Here is a 16,125-nt window from a genome sequence, read left to right on the forward strand (position 1 = left end):
GATTTTGGGCTTTTTTCCATTTTGTTACCCTAAGTCTTTTGATTGGGGCATTTAGTCCATTTACATTCAGTGTTATTATTGAACAATATGGGTTTAGAGCCAATGTGTTCTCTGTAGGATTCATGCTTGTAGTGGTGTCTCTGGTACTTTGTATTCCTTGCAACATTTCCTTCATAGAGTCCATCTTAGGATTTCTTGTAGATCTGGTTAGTGGTGATGAATTCCTTCTATTTTTGTTTGTTTGGGAAAACCTTTATCTCTCCTTCTATTCTGAATGACAGGCTTGCTGGATAGAGGATTCTTGGCTGCATATTTTTTCTGTTCATCACATTGAAGATTTCCTGCCATTCCTTTCTGGCTTGCTAAGTTTCAGTAGATAGCTCTGCAACCACCCTGATATGTCTTTTTGTATGTTAGGGTCCTTTATCACTAGCTGCTTTCAGAATTCTCTCTTCATCCTTAAATTTTACCAGTTTCACTATGATATGTCATGCAGAAGATCAAGTTAGGTCTGAGGTGAGTTCTCTGTACCTCTTAGATTTCAATGTCTGTTTCCTTCCCGAGATTGGGGAAGTTTTATATTTGTTCAAGTACCCCTTCGAACCCTTTCTCTCTCTCTTCTTCTTCTGGAATTCTTATGATATGGATATTGTTCCATTTGATTGCATCACTCAGTTCTCGAATTCTTTAGTGCTCCGGGATCAATTTTTCAGTCTTTTTCTCAGCTTCTTCTTTTTCTATAATTGTGTCTTCTAATTCACCTATTCTCTTCTCTGCCTCTTCAATCCACGCAGTGGCCACCTCCATTTTATTATGCATTTCATTTATAGCATTTTTTAATTCATCACAACTATTTTTAAGGTCCATAATCTTTGTAGCAATAGTGTTTCTGGGTGTCTTCCATGCCTTTTTCAAGCCCAGCAATAATTTTATGACTATTGTTCTAAATTCAGTTAGAATTGAATCAGATATGTTGCTTATACCTGTTTTTATCAATTCTTTAGCTGTCATTTCTTCCTGGAATTCCTTTAGGGGAGAATTGCATTTTGTCATTTTGGCTAGCTTTCTGTCTCTTGTAAGTTTTGACAGCTTGTTATGGGCTCTGCACCTGTGAGTACTGCTATTATAAAGGAGGCTCATTGACTGTCCAGGGTCTCTCCATTCAAGAAGTGTTCTTTTAAAAAAACAATGTTTTTAATGTTTTATTTACTTTTGAGAGAGAGAGAGAGAGAGAGAGAGAGAGAAACAGCATGAGCAGGGGAGGGTCAGAGAGAGAGGGAAACACAGAATCCAAAGACAAGCTCCAAGCTCTGAGCTAGCTGTCAGCACAAAGCGTGGTGTGGGGCTCGAACTGACAAGCTGTGAGATCATGACCTGAGCCAAAGCCAGACACTCAACCAACTGAGCCACCCAGGCACCCCAGGAAGTGTTCTTTTAACATGGTGTTCATGAGTCTCTTGTTGTGCCTCTAGTTATTTTATTTCCCTATTGTAGTGATATTTGGGACTCTCTACCTTGTGTACTTTGGCTTGCTTCTTGAGGTAGCCCTGGAAAGGAAAACAGACAAAGCGGGAACAAAAGCATGCAAACACACAAACATACAAGCAAACCAAAAGGAAACAAAACAAAAAACAAAAGGCAGTCTAAAAGCATAAAACCAGAAATCCCAGCTATAAATAAAGAGCAGGGTGGAGGCAGTGCTGATAGGAGAGCATATACAAAGAAAGAAATGACAGGTGGGGCAAGAAAGAGAAATTGAACATTGACCAGGTGGAGAGACTAAAAGGCTTAATTCATATAGGGAAAGAGGAGAATATGGCAGTAGGTGAGGAGAGAAAACAAAACAAAACAAAACAAAAAACCAAAAAGGCAAGGACAATGTTACCCAGAGAAACTATATAGTCTGATTATTTCAGAGAGAGAAGGGAAAGAAGGGAGGTTTAGAATATGCATCAAGAGAATGGATTATATATAATCCTATAACCAGAACACCCAGTCCACGGGGAGGGGAGAGTTTTAGAATGAGATAAGGGAGAATATATCTGAATAGCAAGAATTGATCTAGAGTAAATCATGGCAGTGCATCAAAGCTGGCCTCAGGAAAGAGCTATTTGTTTCAACATCATCTATCTAGGCGCTGGTTAAAAAAAAAAAAAAAGGGCAGCTCCCCAGTGCAGATGGGTGTGGTTTGGTGTAGGCAGGTCTCACCTGCATTGTGGGTCCCATGGGCTGTTCCCTGAGGCCCTGCCTTGGTGGTTGTGGGGAGAAAAATGGTGGCCTCCCAGTCCCTTCTGGAGCCAAGCATTGCAAATCACTCTTTTGGGTCCAATCTCACTGGGCAGCAGGCACAGCCAAGGTGGACAGTGTTCTATGTCCCGTCCCCAGCCTCACTTCCAGCTCTTACTCCATGCACATTAATAACACCGCTGGAAATGTAATCCCAAAAGCCCAGGTAGGGGCTCTTCCTAGCTGGTGATAGAGTAGGGAGTAGGAGAGCATTTCTTCCTGTTGCCGACTGAGTCCCTTGATACCATCTAGCCCGGGGTTGTTGGGGGGGGGAGGGATTTCTGGGATCAGGGCACCTAGCCCAAAGAAAGCTCAGCAGTTAGAGATAGGATCTCCTCCGGGGGTGAGGTTTTTCTCTTTTCTAAGGACAGTTCTACCAGCAGTTTCAGCCACTCTTTCTCTTCCCCTCGTCTCTCCCCAGAGGGAGCTCCCTCCCCTCTGTGCCTCCATGTCCTGGCCCATTTTTATCCTCCCCAGTTCTCAATCGTGCACCTATGAGGCTGTCATCTTAGTGCACTCTGTCTTTATTCCTGCAAGACTCTTGCAGTTCAGCATTCTTTGGCTTCAGCCCTTCTTTGTTTGAGAGATGCAGACAGGAAGCATAGAACTCCCTATTTCTCCGCCATCTTCCCACAGTTTAAATTTTTTAGTGTTCGTTTTTTCAGTATACTTTCAATAACCTTAGAGTTCTGAGGTACTATCTTCTTACTTTGAAATATAAGCATTGAGTGATATTAAAACATGAAATAGATGCTTTGACTTTACTCACATCTGCATTTGCCCAAAGAATCAATTTCCTTATATTTTTACCTATACAAGTAACTTATTTGCTGTTACTTGTTCATGAGCTTGGTAGATCCCAGAGGCAGGACTTTAAAAAACAAAAACAAAAAAAAACACCTATGCAACCTTCTGTCCACGGAGGAGGGCATGCCTGCCGGCTGGCCAGCCAAAACCTGGGGTGGGGCCGAGGGCTGGTGACCACCAGGCAATCCAGGCGGCAGTTGAGCCTGAGGCGACAGAGTCTGAAGCTGCAGAGGTGGCGATTACTGCTCTTCATGCTCCCCAAGGAGCCAGTTTTTATAGGACCTTATAAGCTTCTATAAGCTCTGGCTTGTTCTCTAAGACCAGAAGCCACTGGAGGAATTTGAGCATAGGAGTGACATAACCTGACTTTATTATTTCAAAGGTTTTGTGGCACAAAGATGAAAGGGGCAAGGATGGATGTAAACAGATCCGTCAAAAGAAGCTTATAAGGGCACCTGGGCGGCTCAGTTGGTTGGGTGTCCGACTTTGGCTCAAGTCATGGTCTCATGGTTCGTGGGTTCAAGCCCCGTATGGGGCTCTGTACTGACAGCTCAGAGGCTGGAGCCTGCTTCCAATTCTGTCTCCCCCATCTCCGTCTCTCCCCCGCTCACACCCTGTCTCTCTCTCTCTCTCAAAAATAAATAAACATTAAAAAAATTTTTTAAAGATACTTATAATCCAGGGGAGACCCAACAGAGACTAAAAGAATGAGACTTGCCACAAGAAAGGATGAGATGTGGCTGGATTTTAGATATACTTCAAAGAGAAAGATGGTATTTGCTGATGGATTGGCTGTGAAATATGAAAGGAGAGTTAAGGACTCCAAGATTTTTGGCCTCACAACCACCTAAAAGGATGAAGCTGCCATTAATTGAGTTTGAGAAGACTGTGTGTTGTTGGTTTGGACCTCAGTTTTGGACATAACAAGTTTAAGGTGTTTATACTTCAAGCGGAGATGCTGACCAGGAATGTAAATGTAAGTCTGGAGTTCAAGAACGGGTCAGCACCTTAGACAGTCTCAGTATGGCATTTAAGGCTGTGAAAATGGATGTGATCGCCTGGGGAATAAAGATAGAGGAAGACTAGAAGTCCAAGAACTAAGCCCCAGGCCTTCAGGGTTTAGTGACTGGGAACTGGAGGTGGAATCAGCAAAAGACACTAGGAAGGAGCAGCCACCAAGAAGAGGTGGCATCGACAGAGTCAGATGCTGCCATAAACTCAGAAAACAGGAACCATGAAGTCACCCTGGATTTGGTGGAGGCCAGGTTATGGAGGGCTTGGATACAGCCGTGTTCTGAAGTGTGCAGGTGGAAGCCTGACCGGAGTGCATGCAAGAGAAAACTGGAGCAAGATATTGAACATAGCCAGTTTAAAAAAAGTTCTCTTAACATGTTTTACTATAAAATAAAGGAGAGAAATGGGGATGTGGCTGGAAATCCAAGGGTCAAAAGAGTACTTTTCTAGGATAAAAGCAAGAATACATTTGTATGCTCACGGAAAGGATCTAATAAAGAGGGAAAATTGAAGATGAGGAGCAAAGAAGAAAACTTCTAGAATAATATCCTTGAGTGGATAATTTGGGATGAGATCCAGGACACAAGGGTTGACCTTAAAGCCAAAAGAAAAATAATTTGGTAGTGTGTGTGTGTGTGTGTGTGTGTGTGTGTGTGTGTGTGTGTGTTTGTGTATTTCTAGTCACATTTTAGCTACCCATGGGCAGGCATGGAATGAGTAGAGCTAAATGTAACCAAATTTGAGGTTTTAATCAAAGTCAAGTGAGTATGACAGAGAAAGAGTGTGTGCAATAGAGTGATGAGCCATAGAATCTGACCTGGACAAGGAAGAGGGCTGACGGACAGGGAAAACGTGAGAGGGTTACAGACGGTATCACCCGTGGATTACAGATTCCTTCAGAAGCCAAAGTGCTTTGTGGAGTGAGCTGAAATTTAAAAGGTGTTTGGGAGACAGCAGAATGCTTCAAAAAAAGATTATGGAAGAAGTACAATTATCAGTAATGCAAGATCCAAGGCATGACCCAAACGGGGGGTAGCAAAGGTAGAGTGGACAAGATCCTTGGAAGAGAGAGAGGATAAGAACTGCAGATGCAAATCCCAAAACCAGATTTAAACTATTCTGTGTATGGGGCTCCTGGGTGGCTCAGTCAGTTAAGGGTCCACCTTTGGCTCAGGTCATGATCTCATGGTTCACGGGTTCGAGTCTCACATCAGGCTCTGCACTGACAGCTCAGAGCCTGGAGCCAGCTTTGGATTCCATATCTCCCTCTCTCTCTGTCCCTCCCTTGCTCATGCTATCTCTCTCTCTCTCTCTCTCTCTCTCTCTCTCTCTCTCTCTCTCAAAAATAAATAAAACATTAAAAGAAATTTTTAAATCATCTATGTAAAATGAAGGATTGGGACCGGGTTCTGGCTATGGCTTGTCCCAGACATTCTAAAATTCTACAATTAGTTGCTTCTATCTAGATTATGTTACTTTATTTTCTTCAATGAGTTGACAATTAGTTTGAAGTCAAAAGTACAGTCAAAGAATACTTAGTCCAATTTTGATTTATAGTTGATGAGGTTGTATTCACCTGGTGACAACAAACGGTGAATTTTTAGAGCTTCCCACTACTACTCTTATTTATATACGTTAAGATCCAACATCAGAAACCATCATATTTGCAGAATGTGATTCAGGTACTTATTGGCAGGCGTGTGGTACCTTGCAAAGTTCAGACATAAGCAAAGCTTTTAAAGAAGATTCTAGTTAAAAGAAAAATTAGCAAGTTAAAATAATAAATTTTAATCTTTTTAAGTTTATTTATTTGAGAGAGACAGAGGCAGCATGAGTGCAGAGGGACAGAGAGAGAAGGAGAGAGACAGAAAATCCCAAGCAGGCTCCTCACTGACCGTGCAGAGACTAATGCAGGGCTCAAACAGATGAAATCACAAGATGACAACCTGAGCCAAAACCAAGAGTCAGACACTTAACTGACTGAGCCACCCAGGTGCCCCTAAATTAATTAATTATAAAGAAACATCAGGTTTAGGAGCACCTGGGTGACTCAGTCAGTTAGGCGTCTGACCTCAGCCAAGGTCATGATCTCACAGTTTGTGAGTTTGAGCCCCACATTGGGCTGTGGGCTGTCAACTCAGAGCCTGTCTTCGGATCCTCTGTCTCCCTCTCTCTCTGCCCCTCCCCTGCTTGTGCTCTCTCTCTCTCTCAAAAATAAACACTTAAAAAAATAACACTAAAAAAACCCTTCAGGTTTAGATTTATTAGAATAATATGAACAAATTATCAGTTTTTATCAATTAAAATAATGCTATTATTTGGGCTTATATTAAGTATTTTTTGGCACCTCTTCCTTGCTAATTTCATATGATGGAGCATCTGCAGAAATGAGAATTAAATGACGAAATCAAAGTCTTCCATTTGGATTAACCATTCAGCATCTTTCATTTTTCTGAATGGCTTATGATTTTTATAACAGCTGACTATTTTTCACCAAAATTTGCCCTCTCTTAGGAAGTTCCTAGATAGGATTTAAGCTCGACTGGATAAACAATAAGTGTTCAAACACATGCTGATTTCTTCTAGAGTAAATGAAGTTCGGAAAGTGCTTTGTATAATAGGCATGCGTCCGATTTCCTTTTTTATCCTACTTTTCTCTTTGTATCTCAGAAATTTTAGATGCTTTCTTTCATTGACTAGTAATTGGTAAAAAGAATAACTTACCACACGTCTGGGGTGACATCCCTCTGGGACCTCCAAGGGTGGGTTTCATAAATAGCCTCTCCATTGACCTTTAGCCAGGCCCCCATTTGCCTCAATCGCTCCTCAAAAATTACAGGAATTGTGCCATCGTGTGTGGGCCCAATATTCATTAAAAGATTTCCTCCACATGAAACTGTTTCTACAAGTTCCTAAATAATTAAGAATAAATAAAGTTCTTAGGTATATGAAACAATTCCATCGTCAGTGTGTTAATAATACATTGTATACACTCACACGTAACCACTGTCCAGAAGATCAAACACAGAACATAGAATAATGTCCTGTGGTTACAGGCCCCAGAGCTCTACAAATTATAAAACATAATTCTCACACATCCACACAACCAAGAATATTACCTTAACAGTCACCTGACATTTTACTGTACCTTCACCAGTTCTTCGATTGTAAGATAGTCACTGAGTCCGGCATCTCTCCTGTGACCCCAGGAGAGCCTGTCTATTGTCATGCAGTTTTCCCACTTATGGGGCAGAAGATGTCCTGGGTGATAACGATCATCACAGGTATAATAACCTCCATGCTTACAGATGGTACCAAGTCCCCAGCGGTCATTGGTGACAACCGTGGCCCGAACGGGGCTGGAATGTAATTTTTTAGATAAAAAATAAAATATTTTACATAAAGGAAATATCACTGAAAAGAAGTCTAGCTGGAATCCACTCCTGAGAAATAATCATAGCTTGATAATATAATGCAAAGTCAACAGTTTTTAACTCAAATAGACCAGGGTTGGCTGCAATCTTGGCTCAGTCACTTTCTAAGCTCCCTGCCCCGAGTGAATGACCTAACTCCTCTGAATAATATCCTTATCTAATATTAGATCAGAAATCATTTATGTAGGGACACCAGGGAGGCTCAGTCAGTTAAGGGTCTGACTTCGGCTCAGATCGTGGTCTTGCACATCTTCAGAGTTCTTGATTATGTGATTTTATCTTTTATTTTTCCAGTGACTTCAAATTTTTGGTGGTTTTTAGTGATTTCAAAATCAGGCTCTTGAGTTGTATTTGACTCCTGATGTGTAAGTCTTGATTACTGACTGATTACTTTGAGTAAAAACTGATATATCTAGGGGCACCTGGGTGGCTCAGTCAGTTAAGTGTCCAACTTTAGCTCAGGTCATGATCTCAGGGTTTGTGAGTTTGAGCCCAACATTGGGCTCTCTGCTGCCAGCACAGAGCCCACTTCAGACCCTCTGTCCTCCTCTCTCTGCCCCCCATCTCCCTCTCTCTCTCAAAAATAAATATTAAAAAGATCTGATATTTCTAATAAGCATCACTTACAATGATTTCCCTGTGCCTCGCACCATAGATAAGCCCGAAAGGGAATATTTCACAAAACAAGGGAATTCAAACATTATATATGCATGGGGGACATTTGGGGTCACCACGGCGATCTAATAGCACATCCACCTTTGGTTATACAGCCAGGCTAGGAAGACCGTGCTGTTCCAGTAGTCATCAGGGGCATCTCCGTCACCATCCGACCACAGGACCTCCGGCCGATACTTGTTCACCAGCTCGTAGAGCTCTGGCAGCGTCTTAGAAACTGGAAACTGTTGCTGATGGAATGACCTGGACTTATCCTCAAGGAAGAGTGGATGAAACCATTCAAAGAGGGAATAGTACAGTCCAAAGCGAAGGCCAGTCCTGTTCCTAATGGCTGCCTCAAGCTCCTTGACAAGGTCCCTCTTTGGCCCCACATCTACCGCATTCCAGTTCCATGAATACTTTGAGCCCCACAGGGCAAAGCCTGCACAATTATAGTAAGAGTCTTTGTAAGAATGTGAATCTGCTTTAGTACATTTCCACCTATACAAATGCCAAAACAGTACATGTGACACACAAACACTTCTACAACTGCTTTATGGAACTTTTCTCCATAGCATATATTCTGCTTTTGTATGAGAAACACATGAGAATTAAAACAAGGTGGAACTAAGGCTTTTTTAAGTAACATTCTGGGTACCCCTTAAAGTCTGCATAGTCTGATCTATCTCCTGTATTTTTCCTCTTAGAATACAAGCTCTTTAGGGTGGCTCTGGAGGTTAAGAGTCCAACTCTTGATTTCAGCTCAGGTCATGATATCATAGTTCATGAGATTCAGCCCCACATCAAAATTCACATCAGGATTCTCTCTCTCTCTCTCTCTCTCTCTCAATAAATAAACTTTAAAAAAAAAAAAAGCTTCTAAAACCGCTCACTCTTGTCAAAGGTGTTTGTGGTAAACTTCAAAGCAGCAATATTTAAAGTCCTATTCAAAATGTATCACGTTGACAGACTCTAATGCCAGACAATACTAAAACCACAGGGGGCTTCACATCACCCCACAAGCTCACAGAATGATCTTCCTGCCTAAGCAAGCTCAGTGGGACTTTTTCCATAAAGCAATGAAAACATCCGAAAATGTGAGTCCTAGAACATTTACAAATGTGGGCTTCAGTCCGGTTAAAAGTCATTTTGTTTTGCCCTGCGTAACAGACAGACAGGGCTTTGCTGCCACATTAGAAGAGGTGTATTTTGGAACTTCCCATCCAATGTCCTACATCTCTGCCAATGAAACTGGCTTCACTGTATGACAGGAATGTCTTGTTTAATGAGAAAGGATGTGTTTGATCAAGCAGGAGGGCTTATAGCTTTTGCTCCATACTCTGCTGAAGATTACTTGATGGCCCAAGCCATCACTGATCAAGGTTGGACGTTTGCAATGTCCGCTCAGGTTGCAATGCAAAACTCTGGCTCTCATTCCACTTCCCTGTTTTGATCCAGAATGATCAGACGGACCAAACTGCAAAGTAATGTGCTTCGTGCTACAGTAATTTGTGAGCCAATTTCAGAGTGCTTTGTTGCCAGTTTAGTTATTGGACAGGCGGCCCACCATGAATTCAGATGGAACAGTATGGTGTTTCTCATGGGTCACCGCCTGGCCTGGTTTACATTTGACTACACTCAGCTCAGGGGTGTCCCGGGAGGCACACCATTTCTCAAAATGTGACTAGGCAGTAGTCTCTTTCATCTGTGAATCCATGACAATGTACAATTATTTTGTCGGCATGATGGGACCCTAGTATAAGCTGGAGAATTGGTCGCTATACATTATGCTGTGGACACACAGTGGAGGAATTTCTAGATGTAGAACTACAGCTTTGTGACTAAATAAAGGATAAAAGAGAGGCATTGTAAATCATGTTTTTACCAATGCTTTTAAAGATCTAAAAAAAAGTTTTTGTTTTGCTTTTAACACAAAATGTTTTAAAACAAAATGCACACTATGTAATACTTTGTGCCATACAGCTTAGAGAGTTCCTAGGCATCAGGAAATCGACATGTTCACAGCAAATACACTTTCTAAATATCCACCTCAGTAGGGGAAACATCTATAGGAGAAAATCATTAAGCCACCTGAATGTGGCCAAAGGGTAAAGTATCCGAAGATAATTACAGAGTTTTGGTTTTGGTTCTTCCTTCCTATTTCCCTCTCCACCCCTGTAGAAAATACTGAGGCAGAGTTTCTTATGCCAAGGCAAAAATGGTCATGCAAAGCAATCATCAAATGAATTAACATGTGGTTGGGACAGTAACAATTTGTTGGTACTGCCTTGCTCTTTTGGATACGGAATGGTAATGGGTGGAAATTATCTGATTAATGTAGGACCACTGTTATGGATCATTTTATGTGTCAACTTGACTGGGCCACAAGGTCATGACGTGAGCCAAAATCAAGACTTGGATGCTAACAGATTGAGCCATCCAGGTACCTGAGATTAACATTTAAATAGCTAGACTGATTTAAAAAATTAATTTTAAAAAGAATAGGGCACCTGGGTGGCTCAGTCAGTCAGTTGAGTATCCAACTTTAGCTCAGGTCATGATCTAATGGTTCATGGGTTCGAGCCCTGCATCTGGCTCTGTGCTGACAGCTCAGAGCCTGAAGCCTGCTTCAGATTCTGTGGCTCCCTCTTTCTCTCTGCCCCTTCCCTGCTTGCACTCTCTTTCTCTCTCTCTCTCTCAAAAATAAAATAAAACAGTTTTAAAAATGTAAATAGGTAGACTGAGTAAAGCATATTGCTCTCCCCAGTGTGAGTGGGCCTCAGTTAATCCCTTGAAGACCTAACAAAATAAAAAGGTAGATAAGAATTCCCTCGCAGCTGTCTGAGCTCACACCTTCTCCTGCCTTGGACTCAGACTGCAACTATACGGCCGGCTTTCCTGGACCTCCATAACTGCAGGAGCCAGTTTCTTATAACCAATCTCTTTTTATATATCAGACTCCCTTTAAAAAAATTTTTTTAATGTTTTTATTTAGTTTTGAGAGAGAGAGAGAGAGAGAGAGAGAGACAGCGTGAGCAGGGGAGGGTCAGAGAGAGAGGGAGACACAGAATCTGAAAACAGTCTCCATGCTCTGAGCTAGCTGTCAGCACAGAGCCTCATGCAGGGCTCAAACCCATGAACCATGAAATCATGACCTGAGCTGAAGCCGGACACTCAGCCAACTGAGCCACCCAGGCACCCTTATTTATCAGACTTCTAGTTGGTTACGTTTCTCTGGAGAACCTTGACTCATACACTGTTTCCTTTTAGATATTCTTCCACCATCTCTGCCACTGATGGGCATAATTACAGTTCCATAGTCCTTTTCCCTCCAGGTGACCTGTGTCACTTTCATCACCAGCAAATTGCCCACCACTTGGCTATCTTAGAGTTGACCAAAAGTGCAGCAAGGTGTTGGTAATGACACAGGACCGCAGCAGCACAATCCCCATGGTGATGGAGCCTTCCCACAATGCATTACAGAGGTGCAGGGAAAGGGAAGAAGGCAAATGTAATCATAAACTTCATGCTGCAACTCACATCTCACTACAAAAAGCGTCCAAGGAAATCTTGGAAATACTGTTAAATATGTACATAACAACATATAATCATCTTTTTTTGTTGTTGTTTTTATGTGTGTGGGGGGTATGATCTTTCTACAGATCTAATGCCTCTCAATTGGATAAAATATATGGTCCCTTAAATTACAGGCAAATGTCAGTAGCCACTTAACTACTCCTAAGAGAAAACTGATTTGCTGTATTTTAGTTTCCTCTTCAAAAGATCTACTTTACCTTTCATAACCATCGTCAGCGTTTGCCCGTGTTGCACTTATTTACCTTCATGATGTTTGGAAGTTAAGACAGTGTATTTGGCACCAGAAGCCTGAAAAACATCTGCCCAGTGGCTCGCATTAAAAAGCTGGGCTGTAAATAGTGGTCCAAAATCCTCATATTTGAAATTAGGAGGGTAATTATTTTCCATAAACTTCACATACGCTGGTATCTTTTTCTCTTGCCAATACCACCTAAAGGGCGGAAGAGAAACAACACGTAAATGGCATCCCATAAACATTTGAAGTAATTGCCCCGGCTTCCTTTATTAATTTCCCTTCACTCAAATATTAGCCAGATTCTCTTTCTCACTTCCCCGTTAGCTTGACTTTGCCTTAAAGAAAGCTTATGTAAACATTCCTTATTTTCCATCTCTCCCTCTGTGAAATCCCCTCAGCTCATAAGTTAGAACATTCTAGACAACCCAGCCACCTATTTGCCCTTAATCCTCCATTTTTAAATCACAACGTGTAGTTTGTATCTTTAGATAGTTAGTCCTTTGCAACATAAGTGCCAGTTTTCAAAAGGAAGACCACATGCCTAAAACAACATGAATCTTTTATATTCACCAGCAAAGAAGTGAGGGAGTTGGCAAAATTAAGAAGATACTGTTATTTTATTTTATTTTTTATGAATATAATTTATTGTCAAATTGACTTACATACAATACCCACTGCTCATCCCAACAAATGCCCCCTCAATGCCCATCACCCATTTCCCCCTCTCTCCCACACCCCCATCCACCCTCAGTTTGTTCTCTGTATTTAAGAGTCGCTTGTGATTTGCCTCCCTCCCTCTCCGTAACTACTTTTTTCCGTTCCCCCATGGTCGTCTGTTAGGTTTCTCAAGATCCACATATGAGTGAAAACATATGATGTCTGTCCTGCTCTGACTGACTTATTTCATTCAGCATAACACCCTCCAGTTCCATCCGCATTGCTACAAATGGCCAGATTTCATTCTTTCTCGTCGCCAGGTAGCATTCCACTGTATATAAACCGCATCTTCCTGACCAATTTGCCAGTTAATGGACATTTAGTCTGTTTCCATGATTTGACTATTGTTGAAAGTGCTGCTATGAACATTGGAGTACATGTGCTCCTATGCATCAGCACTTCTGTATCCCTTGGGTAAATCCCTAGTAGTGCTATTTCTGGGCCATAGGGTAGTTCTTTTATTTATTTATTTATGTATTTATTTATTTATTTATTTTTTTTTTTTTTTAGGAACTTCCACAGTTTTCCAGAGCAACTGCACTAGTTTGCATTAAGATGCTGTTATTTTAATACATCGACTCAGCCTTTAAGGATTACTTGATTTATGCATTCATTCTGAGCAAGGCCTTCCTGCCTTTGGACAAGGTTGTTGAAGCAATGCCTGGCTGTCATCAGGTGACAGGAAGGGACAAGTCAACAGGCTGAGGATGACAGAAATAGGGTTGTTCTTTGTACCAATGAGACAACTGCCTCTAAGTTTCTCATTATTTGAAGTAACAAGCCCCTATTATTACATCATATATTTGGGGTTTCTGTACCTTGAAGTGAAAGATTCCTAATCGATCCATGATGCATTTTTGCTTTTTAAATTGAACTATAAAAGACAAACTGGGACAGTCAGAAAGTTGAACATGGATAAGAGGTCTCTACCTTCTCCCATTACTGTTTAATTTGATCTGCATTCTCTACTATAGTCTACGGTTATTTTTCAAATATCATACTAATAGGGGTGAAAAGAGGCATTTACTGTAAAGAGTCCTTCATTTATATCTGGAGTTGAATTACCATTAAGGAGAGTCGGATATATTCATCTCTGTCATTGACTGTCCTGAGTCAAATTGGGGTGGAGAGCAGAGGATTAGAGGGGACACAAAGGGGAACCATAGATAATTAGAGAATCTTCTACAGGGTTAATGCACTTCCAGACCATCCGAGATATATTCTAGTTAGTTGTTATTTTTAATGTTTATTCATTTTTGAGAGCACAAGCCAGGGAGGGACAGAGAGAAAGGGAGACACAGAATCCAAAGCCGACTACAGACTCTGAGCCGTCAGCACAGAGCCTGACATGGGGCTCAAACTCACGAACCATGAGATCATGACCATGAGCTGAAGTCGGTCGCTTACCCAACCGACTAAGCCATCCAGGTGCCCCACATTCTAGTTAGTTTTATACGAGCAGTGCATTGATCTTTATTGGAACAATAAAGATATATTAGAACAATATCTTTATTGTTCTAGGTCAAAACAACCAATTCTGTTTGTAGAAAATGAAAAGTTAACCACTGCAAAGAGCAATATGAATCAAAACTAGGTATTTTTGGTAAAGCATCAAATCCTCTTCCAGTACCAAATATACATTTACCTAACATTTCTTGTTGAACAAAGTGATAAAGTATAATTTATTACATCTTAATATAAGGAGAAGAAAATCTGTTACTTTATGGACCTGGCTAATCTGAAGCATTTCAAAAATAAACTCAAAATACCTTACAGCACAAAACTTGCAAAGATTTATAACAGCCTTAAGTAAATCTGTCTGGTAAGACGTAATATGGTGGAAAAGAGTCCCTCGTTTTACAAGTTGATTTCAGAAGAGTATATGAATAGCACTCCATAGCTGACACTGTTCTTTCACATCAGTCTGCCTAACTCAGTAAGAAAGGTTACTGCTCGGGATGCCTGGTGGCTGAGTCGGTTAAGCCTCTGGCTCATGATTCCAGCTCAGGATATGACTTCCAAGTTAGTGAGATCAAGCCCCAAGCTGGACTCCACACTTACAACGAGGAGCCTGCTTGGGACTCTCTCTCTGCCCTCCCTCTCTCTCTCTCTCTCTAAGTGCATGGAGCAGCACTTAAAGCCTATTTGTTGAATCCTTCAATGAACTGGGGTTCTAATTATCAGGCATTATGAAGAAACAGCAAAGGAAATGACTAAATAAATAAATAAATGAAATAAATGTACTTTAAAAAAGGTTACTGCTTGCAGAAAGTCAAGCTGTGTTGAAAGTGGTACAATATATACAATGTAATGTCAATAATATATGGTTTACATTCTACTGTATCTACTATATATTGTATATATTATATTTGATGCATACTAGGTATATAGTATAAGAGTTAAATACTCATTTATTTTCTTATTTTACATAGGAATACATTATATATGTGTGCAGCATTATATATGTATGTATTTGATAACATTTCTCTCTTGAATAACTTAATATCAGAAGTATTTAATCAGGAAAGGTATGTCAAACAGTTCAAAGCTGTAAGAGACTACATGCACATTTTTACACAGATCTCAAGGCAAAATCTAAAGAGCAATTTTTTGTGTGCAGCACTTTTTATAGAATAGTCTACTAATAATTAGGGTTTTTTTTTAGGGTGACATTCTAGAATCTTTTTCTTAATTCCTAGAGCCACACCTGGTAACATTTTAACATTAAAGAGCCAGTGCATGTCCAGATGAACCTAAGTTTCACATACCCACAATTTGTGTTTTAACCATACTTTAGGGCAGAACCGTGTTGGGACCTCGAGTCCGTCTCCATGGACAACAGTTTAGGCCCGAGACCCACACCACTCCATGAATCTCTTAATCGCTCCGCGGTTAGAGCGTGAAAATTACAGCTTGGGCCGTGCAAACACCGAGAAGCCGAGAGGCCAGACCCGCGTTGTCTGACGACCCCCGCAGCCCCACGGAAGAGAAAGTCCAAGTTCATCCCGGCGCTGACACAGTGAATGACACAGCTAACACCCGGAAGTGCTGGACGCCGCTGAAACGGCGGCAGGCGAAGCGGACGGGGGACCAGACAACCCGGCAGGGGCGGCGCAGGCAGGGCGGTGACCGTGGCCCGGGGCGCAAAAGCGGAGTCGGAGCCGACGGAGGGGGGCGCGCTCACCAGAACCACTCGCTCCCGAAACTGGGCACGGAGAACACCCCCCAGTGGACGAAGATGCCGAACTTGGCCTGGTCGAACCAGGCGGGCAGCGGGCGGGCATCCAGGGACTTCCAGGTGGGGTCGAAGCGCGGGGCCCGGGCGGCGGCGCGGGGCGCGGGCAGCAGCGGCAGCAGCAGCAGCGGCAGCGCCAGGCTGGG

At 41.8% G+C, this 16,125-nt stretch overlaps 1 protein-coding gene and 1 pseudogene across 1 annotated transcript in view; one reads left to right on the forward strand and one right to left on the reverse strand.

Moving 5' to 3' along the window:
• The window catches only part of FUCA2 (alpha-L-fucosidase 2), a 25,741-nt gene that overhangs the window by 4,617 nt on the left and 4,999 nt on the right, over nt 1-16,125 (reverse strand). Inside the window, exons 4-8 of the mRNA XM_029943245.1 lie at nt 15,929-16,120; nt 12,035-12,222; nt 8,298-8,637; nt 7,256-7,466; nt 6,832-7,019 (exon numbers count right to left, since the gene is read on the reverse strand). Coding sequence (XP_029799105.1) covers nt 6,832-7,019; nt 7,256-7,466; nt 8,298-8,637; nt 12,035-12,222; nt 15,929-16,120 — 1,119 coding nt within the window. The remainder of the gene's footprint in view (nt 1-6,831; nt 7,020-7,255; nt 7,467-8,297; nt 8,638-12,034; nt 12,223-15,928; nt 16,121-16,125) is intronic.
• On the forward strand, nt 9,227-10,110 carry LOC115296400 (annotated as a pseudogene).

This window comes from Suricata suricatta, chromosome 7 (genome assembly GCF_006229205.1).
Source record: "Suricata suricatta isolate VVHF042 chromosome 7, meerkat_22Aug2017_6uvM2_HiC, whole genome shotgun sequence".
NCBI classification, from domain to species: domain Eukaryota; kingdom Metazoa; phylum Chordata; class Mammalia; order Carnivora; family Herpestidae; genus Suricata; species Suricata suricatta.